At 34.3% G+C, this 26,423-nt stretch overlaps 4 protein-coding genes across 4 annotated transcripts; 1 reads left to right on the top strand and 3 right to left on the bottom strand.

Annotated features, from left to right (window-relative positions):
- Nucleotides 1-3,188: 3,188 nt before the first annotated feature.
- LOC120141155 (glutaredoxin-C13-like) lies at nt 3,189-3,892 on the bottom strand. The gene has a single exon (XM_039156086.1). The coding sequence runs from the start codon at nt 3,693-3,695 to the stop codon at nt 3,387-3,389; it is 309 nt and encodes a 102-aa protein (XP_039012017.1). The 5' UTR covers nt 3,696-3,892; the 3' UTR covers nt 3,189-3,386.
- A 1,938-nt stretch (nt 3,893-5,830) lies between these two features.
- On the bottom strand, nt 5,831-6,348 carry LOC120141154 (glutaredoxin-C11-like). Its single transcript, XM_039156085.1, has one exon. The coding sequence runs from the start codon at nt 6,331-6,333 to the stop codon at nt 5,908-5,910; it is 426 nt and encodes a 141-aa protein (XP_039012016.1). The 5' UTR covers nt 6,334-6,348; the 3' UTR covers nt 5,831-5,907.
- Nucleotides 6,349-11,132: 4,784 nt separating this feature from the next.
- LOC120141291 (BTB/POZ domain-containing protein At1g03010-like) lies at nt 11,133-12,093 on the bottom strand. The gene is made up of 2 exons (XM_039156211.1): nt 11,890-12,093; nt 11,133-11,780 (listed from the first exon to the last, which is right to left on the bottom strand). The coding sequence occupies exons 1-2, from the start codon at nt 12,091-12,093 to the stop codon at nt 11,241-11,243; spliced, it is 744 nt and encodes a 247-aa protein (XP_039012142.1). The 3' UTR covers nt 11,133-11,240.
- A 7,926-nt stretch (nt 12,094-20,019) lies between these two features.
- Nucleotides 20,020-26,058, top strand: LOC120141255 (spermatogenesis-associated protein 20-like). The gene is given in 16 exon segments (XM_039156183.1): nt 20,020-20,308; nt 20,508-20,580; nt 20,670-20,691; nt 20,793-20,871; nt 20,998-21,030; nt 21,421-21,569; nt 21,810-21,966; nt 22,240-22,480; nt 22,745-22,986; nt 23,764-24,027; nt 24,101-24,179; nt 24,182-24,210; nt 24,872-25,096; nt 25,193-25,396; nt 25,491-25,667; nt 25,748-26,058. Coding segments are annotated over 16 exon segments (2,460 nt in total). The 5' UTR covers nt 20,020-20,032; the 3' UTR covers nt 25,958-26,058.
- The last annotated feature ends 365 nt before the right edge of the window (nt 26,059-26,423 follow it).

Here is a 26,423-nt window from a genome sequence, read left to right as displayed (position 1 = left end):
TGATATCTGATGCAATAATCAAACACTGATAATAAGAATATGTCAAGCAAAAATCTTCCTTTGGGTCGATTTATTACTTACACATTAAACCAAATAATTATCACATACTTATTACCAAAGTTGTATATGCAATTTTGTCAACTATTAATCTTCCGTTGGGTTGATCAATACTAACATATCTTAAGTTACATTTACATACCCTTCATATTTTAAAACTAAAATATTTTCCACAATAGAAGTCACTTTAAAGACTTAATGCTTTAATTAAGTCATCTAAAAATATTAATATTCAAATTTAATATTTTTATAACAATCAAAGATCAAAACTGAAAATTTTAGTTGTACTATAATTTCCGAAATAACCCAAAATAAGGTTACATAAATGGTGTTATAAAAAAACGAAAACTCAAGTATTTGATTGTTTCTGAAAAATTCCTTAAATATTCATTTAATTCATAATTGAATTAAATTACCAAAGATAAACCAGATTAAAAAATAATCAATATTTAACCAAAAGTCAAGGTCAAAGTGCATATTAGTAAATTAAATCTTTAAACAAACTGAATCGAATATAGCAATGTCATATATATATATATATATATATTCTATAATCCATAACAATAAAAAATCAAAACTAAATTTTCTAATCACATCATCGTTTCCATAGTAAGCCATAATATTTATATAATAAATACGCACAATTTTAGATACTCGGAACAGTCCTTGAAGAAGTGAGACGTATGGGTCTGTCGGTGGGTTGGGACGAAGGGAAAAGACTGATCAATGTGGGTATTGATCAAGTCTGCCCAAGTGAATTTCTAATTCCAGATGACATGCACAAGATAATCTCTTGGTCCCTGCAAGTAGACCCATGCTAACAGTGCATGTCTTCCAATTTCATTTAAAATTCTAAGACCACGTGAAATTTTATGTAAGAACAACCTATTTAAAAAATTATATTAAAAATTAAAAATTCTAAAATATAAAAAATATTTAAATTACTTAAATTTTGAAATTTTTTAGTGCGACTCCACCGAACCCCATCTGTCTATTTCTGTCCAATATATATAAATTCTAATCCTTTCCACTTCCACTGATTCTTCATCTTTATAAGATAAAAATTAGCTGATCCTTATTCTCATATGTAATAGGGTAAGGGGAGGTAGGATAGTAGGCTGACCTAAATACCAGGTTGAGAGATGCTTTCGTAAGAGACCTCCGAATTATGAATTGCCCACCATAAGATCGATCCCACAACCACAAAGTCAAGATGCTTGTCTCCATATACAATGGAGGAATCTACCCAAGACAGCATATCCCCCACCCCAACCCCCACCCCCACCCTCCTCGACGTATAAAAGATAATGCGACATTTATAGCCAGTAAATAGTCACTTCAATACTATCCCATTCATCATGTAAACCTTATCTTTCCCCGGTTCTTTTATACTTATTAAAATATGACAACGTTGAAGCTATTGAATAGTTTTATAAATAAAAAATATTATTCTTTCTAAGAGATTCTAATTTGAGTAATTATGTTTATAGAGTATGTGCATTTATTGGTGGACTAATATTTTTTTATAAATATTATATTATAATTACTCCATACTATTAAAAAAATAAAAATATTAATAATTTTTTGTTAGTTACAATGGTGAGCGACACTTGATGGGGACTTTGATCAAGGTTACAATTTGTATTTCATCTAAAATTCAAGGATCAAATTTATAAATATTTAAAACTTAAAAGTCAAATTAGTATTTCATCTCAAGTGTAATAGCCAAATTAAAATACAACATATTTTACTAATGTATGACCTCATCAAACTAATGACACATAACATCTCCGTGACCAAAATATTATAAATCAATAATGTAAGTGATCAAAATAGTATAAATCAATAACACAAGTGACCATAACATTATTTTCTTTAAACTAACAACCAAAAGTGAATAAAACAAAAAAAATGATCATTTTAATAATTATCATTGCTTATATTTTATACTTACACCAAATTAATTATTTATATTTATTAAGGAATAAAATATAATTACACAATATAAAACTCTTTTAATTTTCTAAAAATTTGAAACGGTTAGATGAATAAAAATAGATGATTGAGTTTAACCATAGAAAATGAGATTAACAATAGTTTATCATTATTTATAATTTTATGTACGATTAATAAATCAAACAATAATATATATGTAATTAAAAATATTTTTTTAATTGAATTTTAACATCTCCAAATCTAAAGTCCAATCCATACAAATGGTCTTACCAAGTCGGGCAGGGCGTTCGGCTAATGGACAGGCATAGTAGACACAATAATTCAAGTAATTTGGTTGGAGTAAAAATTTCCAACCAATATTTTTGGAATTGTCCATAGTCTCACTCTTCCACGATTCAAATCCTGGCCAGTATTATATATATAAAAAAGTCTCAACCGTATAGACACCGTAGATCTTTACGAGCACCTCTAATTTCCAAGATCTTTGCAAGTTTGTCTCAGTTTTCAGCTGATGAAGCACTACCTAGCGACGTGAGAACCAAGAAGTTTTACCTAATCTTTTGCTGCCGTGTCTGAGGTAAAGTTTTATACCATTGACATCGACGTGACCGCCAGTTGTCCACCATTGCAGAACCAAAGGTAATAAAAAGACAAGGAATGTAATGCCTTTCTTTACCCAAGATAAAAGTGGAAGAACAAAGCAGACCACCCAGAACCAAAAGAATTGATTTCTCCTTCTCAACTGTCCATACTCCATAGGATGCGTATATATTGGAAGATTATATTTGATCATGACGAATTTTAGCCATTATCACTTTTAAAAACGCATTTTGAGACATCTTGCGAATCAGCGGGTATGGACCATTAAATTAAATATGCCTGTCATATTATTATTGTCACGTCTTAAAGAAATGAGACATTAATCTCATATAAGAAAAAAGGAAAAATCTTAAAATATATAAGCGATGATGCTGCGTATCGTATCATACATATTTTTTTGGTAAAAAAATTATAGCTTTATGACAAGTGATATTGGAATAACTCGTTTGATTATCCGATTTCACATCAAGCGTCTCAGTGAATTGAGTAGCTAAGATGAATAATTGTGGTGATGACTCATAACAAGGCGTCATCACAATTCAATTACAGGAATAAAATAATTGCAGAAGATTATGTAAAGTTGACTTCATTAATTTAAGAATAAAACATGTTACAAGCTAATCAAGAGCTATACGTACAAAGCACATGAGAGACAATGAAAGCTACACAAACTACAGCAATACACATTACCACTCCTCAAAGTGAGCAGTTTGATTAATTTTAGCCAATTTTATTTAGTTTTTTTTCCTTTTTAGCGTGATAATTGAAAGTGCTTAATTTAACATAGAGTGATTTGGCTTGAGCAAAGGTATTAGCCCTCCACTTAGATGGAGGGACATGACTTCATTGGTGGAACCCACCAGCTTTCCACCTATGAAGACGGCCGGAACCGGCGGACTATACCCCAACCTCGAGAGCGCGCTCTCCATTTCCCTCCCTTCGGGGTCTTGATCGAGCTCATGGACCGTCGGGGTCACCCTGATCTCTTGGAATAGAATCTTGACCGCATAGCACAAGCAACATGAGCTCTTGCTGAATAGCACTAATCCATTCTCTGAGGCCAACCTCATCACCTTGTCCATGTCGAAAAATCCTGGTAATTGATCAAAATGTTTACTTAAGAAAATGTTTCTAGTTTGAGATTAAGGACAGTCGGACCGATTTCCAAGAGCAGTGGATCCAATGGTGGTGGGAGGAGGTTGGACTAATGAGAAAGTGAAGTGGGGAAAGAGAGAAAAATGTTCAAAGCTTGAGGTTGCTGGAAATTTAAGCTCCCATGGTAGAGTATTTATAGGGACATCATAAAGTAGACTATATTGAACATAGGAACATTCAAAAGAAAATATCAAATAATTTTAACAACAGAAGTGGTTCAAGTAGTGCATATAAATTTTCCATTATTTCAGAATACTTTCTCATTATTTCAATGAAGATGCAACAAAAGTAAAAATTTGTGAGGCTAGCTAGTCAATTTACATCAGATTCTCACAATCGTCTCCTTTTTGAATCCCTTATGCAGAAAGATTACGAAGGAGATCGCGAATGTGATCCATTTTCGCCCACCAACTTGTATGATTCTTCCCACATATGAGTTCGCATGCATTTAGGCTCACGCTCACTTCATGCATGATATATACATAGCGCCATCACGTGTGGGAGTGAGCCTAGCACACACGTGTGCAATGAAAACAACTCTTCCCTGTAGATGTGGGACAGGATTCTCCATCCTTTTTGCTATCTTACTTCAAAGAATATAAGTAATCGGCTTTAACAGTAGTGCACAATTGTAGAAAGAGTTTTGCTATTGTATGTATACCACCCATAACTATTTTATATGTTTGTGTTTGTGGTTGTGTATCATCCACCATGACGGTTGTCTCTCAAGCATGGCAGCACATGTTAGAATAAATAAGGGTTCAATCTCCAGTGGTCAATACTATGATATCTTCGCAACATTCTAACCATGAATGCAACGTTAGGTATTGTATATACCCAGCAACATACGTATATATAATGTATTTCATTTACTCATTCCCAAAGTCTTTCTTTGCACGCTAGTTCAAATTGAAGTTATCATCCTTCACAAAGAGGATTTTCAAAGTTTTGCAGATGAGTTCTGGATCGAGGAAAACCCTCCTGTTGCATCTTCTCTCGCGGAATCCGTTCGAAGATGGTCCAATCCTTAGTGAATGATATTGTCTGGTTTTGAAGAGGGGGCTCACTTATCTATTTGGTCGATCCTCAACCATCCTCAATATTGCTCATTCAACGTCGATTGCCTAACTCTGTTTAGAGGATTTGGAAGATTCTATCTGACTTAAGCTTCTAGGGAGAAATAGTGTTGTTTGCTTGGTTTATCTTGTCCATAGTATATTTATTTCTCCAGCTCCATTTTAATTGTTTGTCTGCCATAAATATATCTATGCAAGATACGTACTCACACCCGACACTTGCACTTGAGTCCGAATAACTTAATGGACATATGCAAATATTTTTTTGGTAAAACATATAATCATTTGATATAAAATCATTAACTAAACTTTCTAACAGCTAACTGACATCTTGACCGTAGGTCATGTGTGTAGTCAATGGAGAAAGTGAGGAACTAACAACTTTGAATGTAAACTCTTCAAAAATTAATTCACACCTTCAAAAGAAAAAGCACTAAAAATTCTGTAGTAGCCTCAAGAATTTCATCAGCATGATGTTGCTTTCGCAAGTATAGTCAAATTCATGACAGAGGGGATAAGTTTTGAGATGGATCAATATGATTCTTCATTACCAGAAACAACAGTTAAACGCATTTCTGCTTCGTGGAAACTTTATTCTATTCTACTCTTCGGTGGGAATATCGATCCTACGTTTTATTTAAAGCCATGCATTTGTGTCTGTTTCCGATAGGAAAGAATCCTCCATAACATCAGTCTTTGTTTCTTGCATGTTTTCGTATAAGATCCAGTTACAGATCTAAAAATATTTTTTTAGGGTGAACACCTAATATATTAATAACACAAAATTTATTGAAAATAAAAAAATTCAAATTTTAGTATCAACACAATCAGTAAAATAGATAACTAATAGTAGAAGAAAATTAGCCACCCTGATTTACATGTGCATCCGCCGTTGATCATCTCGATCCATGGAAATTCATGGAAATTGAATAAACATGCACATGTGAATGAGAGAGAGAGAGAGAGAGAGAGCAAAGCCTTCACAGTAGTTCTAAGTTTAATTGCCAATGGAAATGGACGATTAAGTTGTTTCCATTTTTATTTTATTTTTACATGGTTATTGCTAGAACCAGATGGCCTTTGCATCTTTGAGCATTTGTTTCAGTGACCCATCTACATGAAGGGATATGACATCTTTTGCTGAGCCTACGAATCTTCCACCGATGAACACCGCAGGGACGGAGGGATCACACCCTAACCCTCGTAGAGCCCGTTCCATGTCTCGACCATTAGGATCGTGGTCGAGCTCATGGATCGCCGGGCTAGCACCAAGCTCGTAAAATAGTGTCTTGATGCTATAACACATGTAACATGAGCTCTTTGTGAATATTACAGCTGCCTTCTTCGATGCCAAATCTCTCACCTTGTCCATTACCACAAGTCGATTAATGCAGCTAATAAGTAGCAAAAGAAACTGAATATTGAAAAGAGATGAAACAGGCAAATAAGTGAGCAGGCTTAGCTCTGGTGGAGTTTGAGATTGCACCATCTCGTATTTATAAGGCGTGGGGAGAGAAAGTTGGATGTTGTATTAATTGTTTAATGCAAACATAATAAAAAAAACAAAGTAAAAGTAGCATAAAAAGGAAGGAAGTTCCTTAAGAAATAAGATTTTGCATGACAGTGACGACACTGTTATACAAACAAGTTGAAATCAGTAACAATCATATTGCTAAATAAATCAAATTTCCTGGATTGTCCGTACGTCTAAATTATGTTGGGAATATATATAATCAATAAGCATTTTCGGCACTGGCAGGTAGCATACATATTACGAAAATGATTTTAAACGCAACGAGGGAGACAGGAATAATGACACTTTAATGGTATCAAATGATAAAATATTAGTAGATTGATTGTTTTTCTCACTGCAATCAATTCAGATTGTCAATGACATGGAATGGAATAACTACTTTTTCCTCGTGAGTTTGAGATATAATCGATTTTATCTGCAATTTTTTTAATGAGCACGACGATAATGAAGATGATAACTGAGAAAAAGGTTCTTATCCCCACCATCAAAATGCCATTCCCCTCTGCAAGTAGTGATCTTGCTTTCATGGATTATGGCATTTTAAGTTTATTAAGAGCATGACGGAATTTTTTTGTTGTAGCTCCGGAGTAAAGACTGAATTTTTGTTGGTCGATCGTCCTTTCACTCATCGTAACTCTTCGTTCAAATTTAAAGGAATGAATCGTCAACGACCGACGAAGCACACTTGTTCCTATCAAAATTCTTAAACTGCCTCCCTTTTGAGTTTCATGGTACTTTTTTGGTAGCGTATCGTGGTGAAATTGGTTTTTGCTGATGTGGGATAGATAAGAGTTTATCCAATTCATTGCCACTTTCCTGCATCGGTCCCCTTCAATCCTCGTTGCAAAATTCATGTTATATAAAAATATGTATCCGTGTGTGTGTAAAAACAGCAAGATTTGAAGAGGAAAAGGGATTTGACGTAAGCAAAATGTCATGAACAAAGTAGCAAACACCCATGCTTCATCGTAAAAGTGATGGCTCATAGCCATAGATCTCTTATATGTATAGATATATCCGGATGGACCGAGGCGTTGGCGGAGATCCTCTCTCCTCAAAATTTTAAATTCTCATATAATCTAATTATCTTTTGCTGTTTTCGATTGATAATCTATATTTATCTTCTTAAAATTTTATAAGTCCATTTCTATATAAAATTATATACCCGTTACTAGATGTATCTAAAAATAAATGGAGCAGGGGAATATTTTGAGGCTTATCCATGCCTAATAAATTGGAGGGACAAATAGAATTGTCTTTGCAAAGATAGCAAAGGCCACATACTTTGGCAACACTTGGAATGAAAAAGGCAAAGAGAACAAAAGAGAAGAGAAGCTAGTGACCTACTTGGCCCCTCCATGACCATCCGAATCTCCATTTTGGCTTTAAACAGTAGTGCAGTATGAGTAGGTGCATCTTCTTCCACCGTTTGTTCTACGTCGTCTCTTTAGCTTTTACCATGCACGAATCCTTGTTCTTTTAGACTGCACGTGACACGGTCTCCTCGCCCACTTCAACCTCCGATTCTTGCACCATCCATCCTTCTGAAAATTTTAAATTTATATATAATTTAAGTATTTTTAAGTACTTTTATTGATAATCTATTTTTTTAAATTTTATAAGTCAACTTTTAATATAAAATATTACTTTCGTTCTTGCATCATCTATGCAATAGATTTTCATCACCAACATTTTTTCTTAAGATTTTACGATCGAATCTCACTTTATATAAATTATGTGTAAAGTTTATTTGAATATATTTTAAATTTTAATCTGAATATGTTATAATATTTTATTCGAATTATGAGTAACAAAAGAAAACTCTACGACGAAGTTGATTATTTTAAATTTATATAATAATATAAATTGATTATTTGACACATATCTAATGAATAAGTTGATTATTTTAAATTTATATAATAATATTCAAACTTAATGTAAATTAAAAAATTAAACTTTTACATAGATTTTGTTTAGCATTACGCTTAAAAAGTAATTTGGAATCAACGGGATTGATTTAAGTAAATATCGCTTAAGTATATATTGAGTTTGAGGTTTTGAGTATGCAGAAAATTCTCGCGTGGAGACTTACCCATCAAAATTAGACGTGCGAAAAGGATCGATCCGATTAATCATGACGAAATTTTAAAATCAGAAGAACAACAACAACAAAAATACTTTTGGAGTCAAAATCACATTTTAAATCATAATTAATACTAAACAAATAACTCTAAAACTAGAAAATTTAACATCTATATTTGAAAAGCGTTTCTTGAGCTAAAATTATAATTATAATTTTTATTTGTTGGCGTATAATGGGTTTAGTTTGAAATTTATAAATTTGTAATTTTAATCGAGATATGATTATATGATTAATAAATTATCTATACTTTTTTTTAAAACTTTATGTATCTGTCAATTGTCTTTAGATAAAAATCATTTTTATTTTATATAATTTTATGGAACTCTACAATCATTATAAATTTATTTCTTTTTAATATTTTTTACATTTTTATAATAATTTAAGTTAGTATATTATATATATTATAATATTAAAGAATTTAAAATAGTTTAAATATATATTTGAACTTACATCATCATATCTAAATGATCATTTATTTAAAACAAATAAATTTAAACATTTAAATCTTAAACTAAAAAGTTTAAAATGATTTTTGAATGTACTTTTCATAATATTTTTCATTGTACTTTTAAAAAGTAATATTAAACTAAACTTTATTAGAGCTGGTCCTCTAATTTACCCATTCCCAAGTTTTAGCCCAAAAGCAGCCTACGTTTTACATTTTCGTTTCTTTGGGCATAAAATAGTAATAACACACACGCGTATTGGATTGGCCCAGAGGCCACAGCATACAAAATCAGGCCAGAGTTCAGGCACATAACAGACTGTTTCGCAATATGTTTAAATGATCGGTTCAATTATTAAAATCAAATTAATTAAAGTTTTAAAATATTTATAAAAATAATTAATGAAACTAAATTAATCTCTAATCAATTTTTGAATTAGTACTATGACGTAATCGCCACCGCACATGATGAACCTCCTTTTTTGGTAGCGCTAACACTCGGCAGAGGCCGGCCACACGTATGGCGCGAAGAGTTTTAACTTTCCTGTGTGTGTTGTTATAACACTCGGCGGAGCCTCTATGTCCGAAGATAACCTTCTTGAGCTTTCTAAGGTTATGAGACAGAGAAAAGTTTTAATGAGATCCTCCTTCAAGTTCTTTAGGGATTTCAAAATATAGAAGAGGTACAATGAAATCTTACCTTGGATGAGCCATTTGTCATATTGTTTTTAGTAATTTTGGAGGGCTAGCATAAGGGAACCCTAAACACCCATCAATTTGCCTTCTCTATCAAAATTCCTTCCATCAATCATCTGTTCACGTTTGGCCAAAAATGAAGCGACAACCGATTTCAGCTTCCAGGCGGCCAAAACGCGCTGGCGACGGGATCTGGAAACACAACATTTTTTTTTATTGATCTTGACAATTATTAAAAGTTATAAAATGATACTCCTACTATAAGATGTTTTGTTGAGTTCTCATATTATTAAAAGTTATAAAATGTTTATCCGACTATTTATGTTCTAAAGTTATCATTTTCGATTAAAAAGTTAAATCGTCTAAGCTGAATGTTAATTTACTGAGATATGATAAAATCATATTCTAATGATGTCTATTAACATTGTCGTTGTTTATAAGCATTGACTTACCAACATAATGTTTCAAGCACTGACTCGACAATATAACGACATCAGATTTGATCCACAAATTTTAATATATTCCAGTCAACATATTAACGTCCATATCATACGACCGCTAATTTTTTAACAGAAAATGATGAGTTTAAAACATATGAATAGTCTGGTGATCATTTTATAACTTTTAATAATTAGTAGACTCAACAAAATACTCTATAGTCGGTAGACCATTTGTATACTTTATCCACATACAAATTAAATTTATAATTATATATAAGATAAAACGAACTGTTTAAATATATCTTTTTGGTCAATGATCTTTTAAAATTTTGTAAGAAAATATTAAATCGAAAATCATTTTTACGTTCTCTAGTATACTTTAACTAAATTAATCTATTGCATAAATTCTACTCATAAACACCTTTAGCTAAACCCTAAGAAACAATTAAAGTAGGTGAATAAACATTCATATTTGGCTATTCTTAACTCTTCCAAGTCGTCGGAGTTGGGAAAGTATGCATATAATAGTCTGAAGGAATCGAAAGTTCAGTGAAATGATCTGCAACACTATTAATCTCTCGAAATACGGATGAATTGAATCTTCCTTGAAGAGGACAGAGATCCAAGATCGAGCAAGCTAAAATGAGTGCTAAATCTGTTATTTAATTTTTTTTTTGTTTTAGTACATATATGATATAGTTAGTATATGTCAGACAATGGATCTAACGCAATAAAAGATAATTTTTTATCTTGTTGGTAGGTTGTTTGTTCATACACTTTATGACCATCGACATGTTTTTGGAGGTATTCACAATTTTTTTAAGCTAATTAATAATGAACGCATTGCGTATATATTAAAAACATAATTATTCGAACATGAGATCTTTAAAGAGAACGGCATTTCCTTTTATCGCTCAATAAGTTCTTCATATACAAATCCTCATAGTCGCACATCCGCCAAATAGTTACCGTTTAAGACAATCTTTTTGCTGCGTGCGCCTCGCATTCCCTCGAGACCTTTTCAAAATGTCATGGCAATGATTTCACTGAACAAATCAACCCCAAAATTCATCACTCCAATCTCACACTACATATAATTTCTGTATACTCTTTCAGTTATTCTGACATTTTACAATAGTCATGATTCTGAGTAACGCCGTCGCCCACGGGATGAGAATCGAGACTCTGAATTCGCTTTACCCCCAACAGGCTTCAAATTGTTGATCCTGAACAAGGAATGAAGCTTTCTTAGCTTCTTGGTGAGTGATTTGAGTAGCTTGTTAGCGGGATGCTGTCTAACACACTCTTGTTTCATTGACACATGATCTTTTTCCAGGTCGGTTAGCCGCATTCTCATTCTCGTGACTTCGAGTTTCAGCTCTCGATTCTCTCGTCTCACCGATGCATAGTTGTCCCTCGGTGAGATGGCTCCGCTCCCTACACCGCTACTCGAACGTTGAGGGAACTGACCATTGGTCGCCCCGAAGAAGAACTGATTGTGGCCTCCACTCATTGCGTTCCGAAGCCTGATTTGTTCGAAATACAACACCTGGACAGCCATTTGCACCGGTAACCTTTCGTTCTGCGCCGCATGGCTGCAGGCTTCTTGAGATAGTTTCTGACAGTCTATGGTTTTGCATAGTCTATAGCGTTCGGAATCCTTTATGTTTGGATGAACCTGTAAATGGAAGCAGAAAACCATTCTAAGAGCCTGCAAATGAAATTATGAAACGCCTAAAGATGACTTAGTTATGGAGCTACTTAGTGCCTTATTTTGAGAACCTCACTTTGAGGAAGATATCGACAGCTTCGTATAATCCGTCACTAACGACACGAGCATGGTCCGGAAGAGATTCTGCAACTGCTATGAATTTTGATGGCAACAAGTTTGTGTCTAGTGCGACTTCTGCAAGATAAGTGTCAAATAACTTGGATACTTTGAAGATTGAACTTTGTTTGGGAGACCTTTGGCTGTCAAATTCATATGTCATGTCACTTTCATCACTCCTTGTGTTTTTCTTGGCTACTCTTTAACACAAAGTGCATATATCTGTCCGCTCTATCCACTTTAAAATATACATTTCTCGTCATGTCAAATTTCTTGAAAACTCATTCCCTTTAGCACTCACCAAATCCATCTAGCGCGTCCCACCCCAGAGATCATTTCCAAATGGTTCCCCCGGTCCAATTTTACCAATTTCAAGTGACTCACTCAAGCCTCCTCCACAAGGATTCCTCATGTCAACATCCGTCACAAATACCCAAACAGACCACTGCCCTTCCTCATCTCGACCGTCGATCCTATCCATAGACCTCCCTTTACCCGACACAGCTCGGTTAATCGCCAAGAAACATCGTCGCCATTTACCACTAGAACCACACATCTGAGACCTCTTCTGCTTCAATCATAGCGCAACCACCCATCAAAATACCCATCCCATGACCACTAGATCGAAAACAACATCCATAAACCCCTAACCAAAATAAACCTCACTGCTATCATTTCTCAACCATCAGACATTGAGCCTCATACTGTTTCTCAAGCCCTAAAAGATCCCAAATGGAGACAAGCTATGAATGATAAGTGATGCTCTTGTTCGGAATGGAACTTGGGAGCTTGTTCCATCTACTTCTCTGCAGAATCTTGTTGGATGTAAGTGGGTCTTTCGTATTAAACAGCTTCCTAATGGTTCTATTGACAGGTACAAAGCTAGATTAGTTGCCAAAGCTTTCATCAAATACCTGGATGGATTATCATGACACCTTTAGTCCGGTTGTCAAGCCGACAACAATACGACTTGTTCTAAGCCTGGCAGTCAGTAGAGGTTGGCATTGCGACAATTGGATGTTAATAATGCCTTTCTTCAGGGCCATCTTTCCGAAGATGTCTACATGGCCCGCCTCAGGATTTGTTGATAAAGACAATCCAACACATGTATGCAAACTAAAGAGGCAATATATGGACTCAGCAGGCCCCACGGGCTTGGTACCTTGAACTTCACCAATTCCTCATTGAGTCTGGGTTCACAAACTCTCAAGCAGACAATTCCCTATTCATTCTTCACTCAGGTGACTACTATATCTACTTGTTTTGTGGATGACATTATCACAGGCACCAACACCAATATTATTCAGCGCTACATTGACCTCATGGCCAAAGATTTTCATCAAGGATCTTGGCACATTGTCTTTTTTCTCGGCATTGAGGTTCTAACCTACTCCATCTGGTCTGCTGCTTACTCAAGGCGCTACATCACTGATCTTCTTGCCCGGACAAAAATGATTGGTGCAAACCTGTTGCTACACCACTTGTTACGATGGAAATCTTACACTTCATTCAGGTACAGCTCTAACTGACTGCACAGAATATAGAACAATTGTTGGCAGTCTACAGTATCTTTGCCTCACTCGCCCAGACATAGCATATGCTGTCAACAACTTTCTCAATTCATGCATCGCCCGACGTCTGAACATTGGAATGCTGCAAAACGACTGCTTCGATATCTATGTGGCACATTAACTCATGGATTATTCCTTCACAAGGCAAATCCACTTTCCCTTCATGCATTCTCAGATGCTGATTGGGCTGGAAACAAAGATGATTATACCTCAACGAGTGCCTATATTGTCTATCTTGGGTCGTCAAACCTATTTCTTGGTCATCCAAGAAACAACGTACAGTTGCTCGATCCTCCACGAGGCTGAGTATCGATCAGTTGCCGCTACTACTTCTGAACTCAATTGGATTTGTTCCCTTCTCACAGAACTTGGAATCACTCTTTCTACACCGCCTGTTATCTACTGCGACAATGTTGGTGCCACCTATCTCTGTTCTAATCCAGTCTTTCATTCGCGCATGAAACATGTGCACTTGACTATCACTTTATTCGGGTCAAGTTCAATCAGGGCTCTTCGTGTTACTCATGTTTCCTCAGCAGATCAACTTGCCGACGCTCTACCAAACCGCTTCCACGAAGCCGATTCCAAGATTTAAGGGTCAAGATTGGTGTCTCCTCCGGAGCTCCATCTTGAGGGGGCATATTAGAGAATTAATTATAATAGATTTTATCTATATTTTAAATTATTGTAATCAATTATAATATTCTTGTAATTAGTTGTAATCCCCTAACTCTAGGCTAGTCTCCTATTTCTATGCCTTGTAATTAGTTGTAATCCCCTAACTCTAGGCTAGTTTCCTATTTCTATGTGTCCAATTTTATGTATATATATTCACTCTTAATCAATGGAAAACTTAAGCCATTGTTTCTCTTTACTCTTCTCTCTATTTCAACATTTGACATGGTTTTTCTTCTGTTGTTTAATTTGCAGGATTCCTGTAGGGTTTGCAGTGCTTTTAGGGGCATGTAATCATTGCTTAAATAAAAAGACCTTGCTTGATTCAACTCAAATACATCACTCAACAATATTACTTTATATTTCTGCATATTATATGTACATTATTTATATATACATATAGCCTATGCCCTGGCTAGAAGCCTAGGCTTCAAATTTAGGGACATCCCTTTGCGGGCAAAATCACTATGACATTACCTTAACTGCTACAATTTCCTGAATTTCTTCATGTCAGATTTCATTCCTTTGGCCTTGCAATACACTACTGATGATTGGGGCAAGCAAGTTTTCTTTCTCTTTTTTTTTCTACCTTAAAGGAAGGGTCATTCTTTTATTAGTCCCTCTAATAAAACAAGTTTTTGTCCTTAAATTTGTTAAGTCTAGCTATGCTATTAGTTCTTGTAATATACTAATATGTAAGTTTAAGATTTAGTTCATGTTCTTCAATTTAATTATTTTAAGTCCTTACAGTTTAATTATATTATCATATTGTTAGATTGAAGTCCTTATAATTGTTGGCGTAATCATACAAAATATATGCATAACTTTTAGGGTGAATATTAAATTTACTGATGGTGTAGTTTACGTCCTCTTAAATTAATATATAATAATATATGATAAAAATAAATTTAGTTTTAAATATTATACAAATATATTAATATTCGATTTACGAATAGTACATAAAATTATTTGGCATTAATACATCATAAACTAATCAATTTGAACAGATTCCTTTTATGTAATTCAGCCATACCACGTTCACTAAGATGAGCAAGACACACATGCCACAGTTTGGTAGTATCATCACAAGACTTAACAGAATGAACGCCACCTACAACGGTACTCCCTAACAATCTGTAAATATTCCCTGCAGTCATCTTTCCTTTCATCACAGTCAAAGCTCCTTTAACAATTCGAATGGTTTTCCTATCCTCATCAGTCTTAGGAATAAAACCATTCTTGTGCAAAGTGCCCAAAGAAATCAAATTCTTCTTCAAATCTGGGATATGTCGAACACCACTCAACGTCCGAACAGAGCCATCATACATCTTAATTCTGACATCACCAATACCAACAATATTACAACATCCATCATCACCCAAATAAACAGAACCAGAATTAACTGACCTGTATGTCGAAAATCATTCTCTATTTGGCGTGATGTGATAAGAACATCCAGAATAAAGAATCCAAACATCCGTCAATTGAGTCGTTGAAATAGAGAGCATATCACCCTCACTGCAATCAGAATTGTCATCCTCGACCACATTCACAGACTTGGATGAATCATTACGCTTCTCATCAGTCTACTTTTTCAACTTCGGACAGTCTCGCTTCATATGTCCCGCCTCCTTGCACTTGTAACAGTGAATTGTCTTCTTATCCCTAGATTTGGATCTGGAATTCCACTTGCCAGACCCTGCCTTCTCTGGCTTCCGTCCACGGTCTCGATTACCCTTGACATATAAGCTATCGGCTTGAGAGCTTTCCCATGCATTCAGTTAATTTCGGTTTTAACCGAATTGATCGACTAAATTAATCGATCTAATTAACCGAATTAGTAAAAAATATGAAATATATATATAATATATTATTTAAAATTTCAGTTAATTCTATTAACCAACCGATTAACTAAAATTTGTTCGATTCAATTAATTATTTTCAAAAAAATTTGATTTGATTAACTGTTAAAACAAAAAAAATCAATTAATAAAGTTTTGAAAATTTGATTTAGTTAATTAATCGAACCGATAAATTGATGACCCCTATTTACGGTATGGAAAGGGTAAAAATGGATAGCGTGGAGAAGAGGGTTAAAGAGGGTGGGTTTTCGATGTTTTCTTATAAATTGTTTTCAAACTTTAGAAAATTGTTTTCAAAATTTAAATTAATAAAAAATTATGGGTTTCATGTTTTAACTTACAAAGCAAAGAAGACATTCATGTTTATCTCACCAATTAATCAAAACAACATCAATGTTTTACAAAATCTAGGCTTCGATGGCAGGATCGACTCTAAAACCTTCAAAGCTTGTGTTCCTCTCGTCACTCACAACTCGTACTTTGAAGATTTTTCTACAACACAAATGTTTATATGTTTTGTTAAAATTTATGATATAATTGGAGAATCTTTCTACAATTCTTACTATAAGGTAATGCTCTTCTATAAAAGTTTTATATGTTTTATAAATAATGATCAAATTTATATAAAATTGCTCTTTGCATCGGAAGCCATTACTATCTTTTAGGGTCACTAACACTTGACTTTTAAAAAAAAATTGAAAGATTTTATGCCTATTAATTGTTCTTTGCATCGAATGGAATTGAAATCTTTATATAACTACTTTTTAATTTAATTTAATTATAAAAGTTAAAGTTCTAATAATATCTTCCGATTTAATTCAAATTTAATTATTTTATGAAAATTATTATTATTCTTATGTAGTTTTTCTGTTTAATGTTAATGCTTGTAACTTGTATCTTTTATTTGTCTTTGGTTTTTGAATTTAGCTATGTTCAATTATAGATTGATTTCTATTTGAATGTCTATCGGTATATCTTTGTGCTTGGGGCAGTGACACAAACAGTGAGATTCTAACTAAGGTGCTTGCCGATTGAAAACTATTTTTAAACTCCATGTTAGTCCTTAGTATATCTTTTTTATTGATTTCAAAACTTTAATTTATTTAATCATATTATATTATTATTATTATTATTATTGTTACTATATTTTTCTCATATTTATATTTTACTTTAATTATTTAATAATTATTTGTTTATTTTTATTTTAGAAAATTGGGTACCAAACACATCTTCATTATTTTTATTTTTGAAAATAAATTTTACTTTTATTAACCAAACATGTTTTCTGTTTTTTAGAAAACTGAAAATAAAAATTAAGCTAATCTATATATATATATACATAGCTTAGCTTAGTGGTTAAGAGTAGGACCTTAAGGTGTTCTAGGCTTGAGTCTCATGTTTCTCTCTATTTCTAATTTATTTCTTTTATAAGATGGTGATATGTATTCAAATAAAAGAGATTTAAAAATAACAAGCAAGTTCTTGATTAGGAGAGGAAAAAATGACATAAAATATCATAAAAATAAAGATGTCATGTTAGAATTTTTCATTATTTTTTGGGTAAATTTCACTTTTAGTATTTCAACTATCACTTCTGTTTCATTTTGGTCACTCAATTATTTTTTATTTCAAAATCATACATGATGTTATGTTCTGGTTTCATTTTGGTCAAATACTGTTAAAAAATTAATAGTGATGTTGATGTGTCATCATAAGATAATGCCACATTGGCATTCAAAAATAAAAAATGGCATGTCAGCAATTTTGTTAATTTTTTAACGGCGGATTCGAGAACGACGTCCGCAGGGTATTTGAGCGATCATTGTCAAATGGTTGAGAGTCTTTCGAACAGATAATACCTTGTAATCATCTCAGACTAATAAAAAAGATAGTTGAGGGTATTAAACATGCATTTTACTCTTAAATTTTTAACGACAAATACTGAAATAGAAACAAAATGTAATATTTGACATATGTAGAAAAATAGTGGATGATCAAAAGAGAAACACATGAATGAGTGGGTTACCAAATTGGTAGTTCACCCTAAAAAAATGGTGAATATCGTTGTATTTGGATGACAGTCAAACTACACCAATAATCACTAATTTATTGTTTTTTTTTGTTTTGTTTTATTCAGCAATATATATATATATATATATATATATAGTTTCTGTACATATATATCGATCTTTTACCCCCAACTTGGAAACTAAATGCTCATGTTGCTGCACACCCAAAGGTCTGGTAAACACATCTGCCTGTTGTTCAGCTGTGGGAAACATTCTGCATTTTGAGCAGATCACTCTGAATCTTCTTTCGAACAAAATGACAATCTTTGTCAATGTGTTTGGTGCGCTCGTGGAACACGGGTTCGCTGCTTTACTATCACAGTAAAGTTTGAGTGGTTCCTTACCATTGACCCCGAGTTCTGTTAACGGCCCACTCAACCAAACGATTTCTGCTATAGTCACAGCCTAATATTCATTGTGAAGTACTTCTGACTAACCTAAGCCATCCTTATCTGGAAATGCTTGATCGTTATGATTACTGCTCGAATGTGCTGCAAGTGAAGGTGTTGAAGAATATAGCTGGGTTAGTTCATGAAGAGAAGTAGCTCTAACAGCAGGTTGCACACCAGGAGAGTGTACTGAACTTACAGGACAAGTAAGCCAATAACATATTCAGGAATCCTATAGACTTATGCACTATCTTAATGCAACCATGCTGATCATCCTACCGAGTTGTGACTCCAACCTGGAATAGGAATCATCCCAGACAGAGACGGACGTAAGATTTCATGTTAGAAGGGGTGAATTTATAATTCGTTTTTGGGTTTAGTGAATTTATAAACTTTAAGTACGAGTGAACTTATAAAATTTTAGAGGTGCTAAAATATATTTTTCAATAAAATTTCTAAATAAAAAATCTAAAATATATAGAAATTTAAAAATTTAAGGGCAGACGACGGCCCTACCCGCCCCAGGTCCATCCCTAATCCCAGGGGAAAACAGAACTAGAACGTAAGCCCCTTGAACCGGGTAATCCTACAGTCCTTGTCACTCTTACACTCATGGATGCGCTTCTATCTTGTTCAGTTATAGACTGAAGGAGACTGCGCCAATGCAAGACACCCTCTTAAATTTTATTTTTAATCTTTTTTATATAAAATTTTTGGTAAAAATCTTAAACCTTTGAGTTTATGTACAATAATAAACAAAACTCTAAAAAATTAATGAAAAAAATGTTAAACCACCTATTATCGAATTCAAATATTATACAAGGAAAATATTAAAATCTATCTAAGAAACTCGAACAATATCTATATAAACATATATGATTACTTTGACAAACGAATCATAATATGAGATCAAACTAATGAAAGACCACTGACAATCACAAATCAAATTCAATTATCGTGAGAAAACTACTTTCGAACGAAAACTGTGTATCCGAATCTAATTCAAGAATCCAAAACAAAGAAAATTAATAAGATAATAAATAAGTGTCATTTTGATCAGTTAAAAAACGTCAAATTCAATAAAAAAAAAAAAAAATAAAAAAATACTAAATATAGAGGAAAACGTGATATAACAACTTATCTTTATTTAAAAAATAAAATAAAAATAAGTTGTTATAAGATAATAAAAAATAAAATTGACCATCAACGTGAACCCTAGTACGTCGCTAATAAAAATAAATAAATTACGTAAAAGTTGAGAGAAAACTAAAACAAAAATATAAATTCAAATTTTATACGTGGATGAATATAAATAAAATGTTAGAACACAGCTTTTTATCCATGGGAAGACAGATGTCGAAGGCTTAATCATATTTTTGGTCTTTGAAAATCTCCACAGACACGTACTTGTTTGCTTCCAATCCCCTTCCATGTGTCACCTCCTCCATAGTTCTCAATCCTTTTAGCTTCTCCTAGTACCATATCTTCCCTATTTTTATACTGCTGCTTCTTTTTCCCCCTTTTCTCTATAATTCTATGCTTAAAGCTCTGCTTCTCCGTTCTTCCTCTCTTTGCTTTTCTCGCCGTAATAACTTCTCTTTCTTATTAACAAGATTTTCATATCCCTCGACTCACTTGCCTTCACTTTCTTGTCCTTTCTCGAGCGTTTCCCCTCCGCCCATTCACGCCCGCAACTGCAAGGTCTTCGCCATGGCTGAACGGATCTCCACTTCAAGCTCACACTCCCATAAGTATACTAATCGTCTCGCAACTGAGCATAGTCCTTATCTTCTTCAGCACGCTCATAATCCGGTAATTCTATCATTTCTTCTATTTTGGGATATATGAGAGGATGATGGGTTTTTTTTTAATGATTCAGCTCAGTGGAACTTAATAAATGTTTTTTTATGAAATTTGAACAAAAAATATACCATTTCAATAAGTTAAGACTTTGTTCTATATTACCCTTTTATGTTATTTATATATCGGTTGCAAATTTTTAATTTTGAAGGTTGATTGGTATCCTTGGGGAGAAGAAGCTTTTGCAGAAGCAAGAAAAAGAGACGTGCCAATCTTCTTATCAAGTATAATATATTCTTTACTTATTTTCATTTGGATGATTTACAACTTGTTATTAATTTTGGTCATTTTTATGGTGGTCTTCTCTTTGAAGTTGGATACAGTACCTGCCACTGGTAAAAGTCTTTACCCATTAGTGCAAATCAACATCTGGACTACTTAATAATTGAATCTAAATAGTGAAATGAGGACTGAATGATTCGTTTCATTTTTGAAGGTGTCATGTGATGGAGGTGGAGTCTTTTGAAAATGAAGAGGTGGCAAAGTTGTTGAATGATTGGTTTGTGAGTATTAAGGTGAGTAGATTTAGTTTATTTATTGTACTTTTTTGAATATTTAATGCTCAACTCTGGCTTGGTAAGTCTAACTGACCTAATGGTCCTTAAAGAGTTCAATCTCACATACTCTTCTAACATCTACAGGTGGATCGAGAAGAAAGACCAGATGTTGACAAGGTAAATGAGATTAACCGAAATTGTTTTAGCTCTTTTGTGTGTGCAGTTTCTCCGTTTGATTGTGATTATAGAAGTATCTTGTAAGACAAGTGATTACAAGGTTCAGACACAATGAAAGTCATTGTAAAAATGATTAGACTCAGTGAACCAGTGAGGCACTTATATGCTTAAGCTTATAATAGTTTAAAGATGTCAAATATGGTAATCTATGACTGATATCGAGTCACTAGATAGTTAGTAATTTGAATGTGAAGCTTTGAACTATCTAGTTTGTTTCCAATGGAACAGGAATTTTACTTTTTGTTTTGGAAAAAGGAAGCCTCATTCTTCCAAGATCATCATCCACTGATTCAAATATACTGTCCTGACAGAATAATTTTGTTTTCCTAGGTGTACATGACATATGTGCAGGCTTTGTATGGTGGTGGAGGGTGGCCGTTGTCAGTCTTCCTTTCACCTGATTTAAAACCCTTAATGGGTGGAACTTACTTTCCTCCTGAGGATAAGTATGGTAGGCCTGGATTTAAGACCATTCTTAGGTTAGCTTATTTCTTCCTGAAACCTCTGTTTCTGTTTTCCTTTACCCTCTTAATTCTTGTCTATTATTATTTTGTTGCATTCTAAGCACTGATGGGTGACTGTCTGGACGTAGTGTTAAGTTTTGAGTTCAAAACATCTCCTCTCAATCTCATACTGCTTCAACAATGCATATGCATGTTAAATTTGCACTTTGTTCAATTTATTGTCCCCACCCTCACCTTTTCCTTCTGCTATTTCAGAAAGGTGAAGGATGCTTGGGATAATAAAAAGGATGTGCTCGTTAAGAGTGGAGCCTTTGCTATTGAACAGTTATCAGAAGCGTTGTCAGCTAGTGCTGCTTCAAACCAATTGCCTGATGGGCTTCCACAAAATGCATCACGCTTATGTGCTGAGCAGGTATGCTTCTAACTTTTCAGAACTTGACGTGGCCTATTTTTGAACAATCATAACTCAATAGAAGTAATATGACCCGGGTATAACTTAAGTATTGAGTTCTGTTGAAGTGCTTCAATGGTTGTTTATTAGTTTATTTTTTCTGTGTGTTTTCGGCAATGTTGTATACAGAAAAGCAAAACATTTATCCCCTCATGATCAATATTAGTCTGTGCCAAATAGATAAATGTTTCACTTTCCCGGAGTTATTTACTTTTTCTTTTCTTTTCTTTTCAGCTGTCCAAAAGCTACGATTCAAGGTTTGGTGGGTTTGGATCTGCTCCCAAGTTTCCTAGACCAGTCGAGATACAATTGATGCTCTATTGGTCCAAAAAATTAGAGGAAAGCAGAAAACCTGGTGAAGCAAAAGAGAGTCTGAAAATGGTTTTCTTTAGTTTGCAATGCATGGCAAGAGGAGGTATGCATGACCACGTTGGAGGTGGTTTTCACAGATATAGCGTGGATGAATGCTGGCATGGTCGGTTTCTTTCTTTATTGTTTGTCTTTGCCCCCCTTTTTTTTCTTTTAGTGTCTTCTAGCAGTTGAAAAAATGTCTGCGTAGAATACTATCTTTCTAATTAACATGATTGCCAGATGTTAACATGAATAATTCACAGTATAATTAATATTAACCATATGTGGAATTCGGTCTCCTTTTCTGGCAACTTGAATTTTGTAAAAAATGTTCTCATTTTGTCTATTGTCATGATGAACATCATTATAACTGTAATTTTTCATGCAGTTCCTCATTTTGAGAAAATGCTGTACGACCAAGGGCAACTTGCCAATGTTTACTTGGATGCTTTTTCCATCTCTGGAGATGTATTATATTCATTTATGTCTCGTGATATTCTTGATTATTTGAGAAGAGATATGATTGGTTCAGAAGGTGGAATCTTTTCAGCAGAGGATGCTGATAGTGCTGAATTTGAAGGTGCAACCAGAAAAAAGGAGGGAGCGTTCTATATATGGACAAGTGAAGAGGTTATTTTCCATAGTTTTTGACCAAGCATTTGCATATTTCATTACATTAGGATTCTTGTGCTAATAGTGGGAGAAGATGATACATTATTAAGCATGATTGCATTATGATGAGATTTTCATTACATTAGGATTCTTGTGCCTCAGTGTTGGGAAAAAGAAGTTTTTATCATCTCAATATGACTAGAATTGTTCTTTAGATGGCTTAATGCATTTGCCTATGTTTTGAACTACATTGTTGAATGAAGGATGATCATTATTGTTGCTACAGATATCAAATGACCGAATAATTATTGATTAGTGCTCCTTTTGGAGCTGTGTATGCAAACTGTTCATACAGTTGATTATTCATATTGCTTAATATTGGATAACATTTACTTGTCCGCAGGGACAAAGCCAGGAACTTGGCATAGGAGGGCTGAGATAAAATTTTAATGTTTTAGAGGGGCCAAAGCTAAAAAAGTATTTTAAAAGTGCTTAAATTAAATAATTAATTTTTAGAAGGGGTCAAAAGTACAATTTCTCCATTTAGCTAAAGAATCAAAAGGCTTAAATTAAAAGTTAAGGCTCCACTAATCAAGGGAGGGTCAAGGCTCCAGCCTGCCCCCCTTAGCTTCTCCTCTGCTATCCCTATTATGAGATAATGATGATAATTGTAATTGTTTGTCCCTTTTACTTCACCTCTGCTTATCCCTATTATGAGCTAGTGATCATTGTAATTGCTAGTTCCCTGCTTTATCATAAGTTTCTGAAACATATACTTAAATCTACTTGTTTAAGATTGATGGCATTCTTGGAGAGCATGCTGGCCTTTTTAAGGAACACTACTACGTAAAGCCCTTGGGAAACTGTGATCTTTCTAGCATGAGTGACCCTCACAATGAATTCAAGGGGAGTAATGTGCTCATTGAAAGAAATGATTCTTCAGTACTTGCATCAAAACTTGGCATGTCAATTCAGGAGTATCTGGATATTCTAGGTGAATGCAAAAAGAAGCTTTTTGATGTAAGGGCAAAGAGACCTAGGCCACATTTGGATGACAAGGTAAATATCTGATGAACTAATGGTAGGTGACTTTTTCATATGATTGTTAACACTTGCATCAAGTTCTTGCTAGGTGATTGTATCTTGGAATGGACTTGCAATTTCATCTTTTTCAAGAGCATCTAAAATCCTCAAGGGTGAACGCAGGGCACAAATTTCAACTTCCCTGTTGTTGGCTGTGATGTAAGACTTCAACCTTCTCTCAAGGAAATGGGTTGATTTATCATAGTTTGTTAAGTTGAAAAGGATGGCTCTATCAGTATGCTCATGGCTTGATCATGCTTATTTATTCCACCAGTTTATAGTTCTCAAAACCTGGCCAAGAATGAAGAATCCAATGTCACGATGTATATTATAGCTTTTAAACAATGTTTAGAGAAACTAAGTTGCCATTTATTTTGGCTAGTATAATTGGTGTGGCTGGCTTTGGTCGCAGTACAACTGTATGTAAGATCTTTTGCTGCTAACCTAGTAGTAAAGTTGAACTGTATTAAGTCTATTTCAGCTAGTTCTCTAGGGCAATATGAGTATATGACTTTAAACAGTTTTTAACTATCCTTAAATTTTAAATTCTATTTGTATTACCGCCTAGTGTTTAGTGAGTTCATCTGTTTCTAGAAGCTGGGCATGACTCGTGCCAAGCCAAAAAGTTATATCGAGTTCTCTTGATTGGTAGTTTTGGGACTTGAAGATCCTAATAATCTAACTACATTCTAAGTGATTTCCGAACTCCTCGAGTGATAATCATGTTGATGGCAGTAGCAGTATTTTCCTGTTATTTATACGCTGTTGTTCTTGCTGGGTAGCTTATTTGATTTACTTTTTTTGCTGTTTACAATTCCAGCCCAAGGAGTACATGGAAGTTGCAGAAAAGGCGGCACATTTTATTAGAAGACATCTGTACAATGAACAAACACGCAGGCTTCAGCATAGCTTTAGGAATGGCCCATCGAAAGCACCTGCGTTTTTAGACGATTATGCGTTCTTGATTTCAGGGTTGCTGGATCTTTACGAGTTTGGTGGTAGCACAGACTGGCTAGTTTGGGCAACTGAACTCCTGGATATGCAGGCAAGAGCTATATATGGTCTTTTTTTCCATTAAGATCGGTTTCCCATCTCTTTCCCTAGTAATTCTTCTAGCTTACTTCCAAAATTTGTTGTCCAGGATGAGTTATTCCTCGATAGAGAAGGTGGAGCCTATTTTAACACTGCAGGAGAAGACCCTTCAGTGCTTCTACGAGTAAAGGAAGATCATGACGGGGCAGAACCATCGGGAAATTCGGTCTCTGCAATCAATCTTGTGAGATTGGCCTCCATGGTTTCTGGCAGTAAATCTGATCACTACAGGCAGAATGCAGAGCATCTTCTGGTTTGTCCTTTCTTCATAGGAGATTGTTTTCCTTGAATCAAACTCGCTTTCCTCGAATTGTGTCTAGGATTTGAAACTGTGTATGTTTTTGCAGGCTGTTTTCGAGTCTAGATTGAAGGAAATGGCAATGGCAGTGCCACTTATGTGCTGTGCAGCGGATATGCTGACCGTTCCTTCCAGAAAGCAAGTTGTCTTGGTTGGCCATAAGCTTTCTGAAGAGTTCGAAAACATGCTTGCGGCTGCTCATGCCTTATATGACCTAAACAAAACAGTAAGAACAGGAGACATAAAAACATCCTAAATCTCTATCTTCTTGTCAATGACATCTAAACTCGTCATTCGATGTAACAGGTAATTCATATAGATCCAACAAACACATTAGAGATGGGATTTTGGGAAGCGAATAATAACGAAGTTGCCATTATGGCTAGAAACAATTTTGCTGCCGAAAAGGTGGTTGCTCTTGTATGCCAAAATTTCAGTTGCAGTCCCCCGGTAAGCAGCCCTAAATCCCTACAAGATCTGCTCTCAAGAAACTCTTCATCGCCGTCGGATGTATGAGTTAGTCAAGACTCGGAATCTGGTCAGAACTTTTATTATTTCTTATTAGTATATGAACAAAAATATCACATGTAGTACTCCCTTATACAGTGAACCAATAACTGAACAGGAACAATGGTTTCATACAATACCTTTTCTTGTAATAATAATATTGCTTTCTATGTATGATAAGAAAATATTATGTATAATAATATTTATTCTTACCAATAAACAAGATTTTCACGATCCAAACGCCCCCTAAATGTGTTGGGATTTTCCTCGTCTCTCTCCAGGTAGTCCCGCGTGATCAGATCTTCGATCCTTTTCTTTATGGCTTTAATATCAGGATGCAAACATACATTACGACCCCACTCAGTGCTTTTGTTAAACAAAAAAAATACCCATATCCATGTGATCTAACTACATGCACAGAGGGTTGGCGTTTAAATTAAAGTATTCTTCAGACTGAAATAATCATTAAAGTAAA

Source organism: Hibiscus syriacus, unplaced genomic scaffold, assembly GCF_006381635.1.
Source record: "Hibiscus syriacus cultivar Baekdansim isolate YM2019G1 unplaced genomic scaffold, ASM638163v2 tig00110794_pilon, whole genome shotgun sequence".
Classification (NCBI taxonomy): Eukaryota; Viridiplantae; Streptophyta; class Magnoliopsida; order Malvales; family Malvaceae; genus Hibiscus; species Hibiscus syriacus.
Note: the sequence above shows the minus strand (reverse complement) of the source record. Positions and strands in the feature narration are given on the sequence as shown.

Coding starts and splice junctions, on each gene's coding strand:
- LOC120141155 (XM_039156086.1), bottom strand. CDS start 3,695: ATGGACAAGGTGATGAGGTTGGCCTCAGAGAATGGATTAGTGCTATTC.
- LOC120141291 (XM_039156211.1), bottom strand. CDS start 12,093: ATGACATATGAATTTGACAGCCAAAGGTCTCCCAAACAAAGTTCAATC. Junction 11,781..11,889: donor CTGTCGATATCTTCCTCAAA/GTGAGGTTCTCA, acceptor TTCCATTTACAG/GTTCATCCAAACATAAAGGA.
- LOC120141154 (XM_039156085.1), bottom strand. CDS start 6,333: ATGGTGCAATCTCAAACTCCACCAGAGCTAAGCCTGCTCACTTATTTG.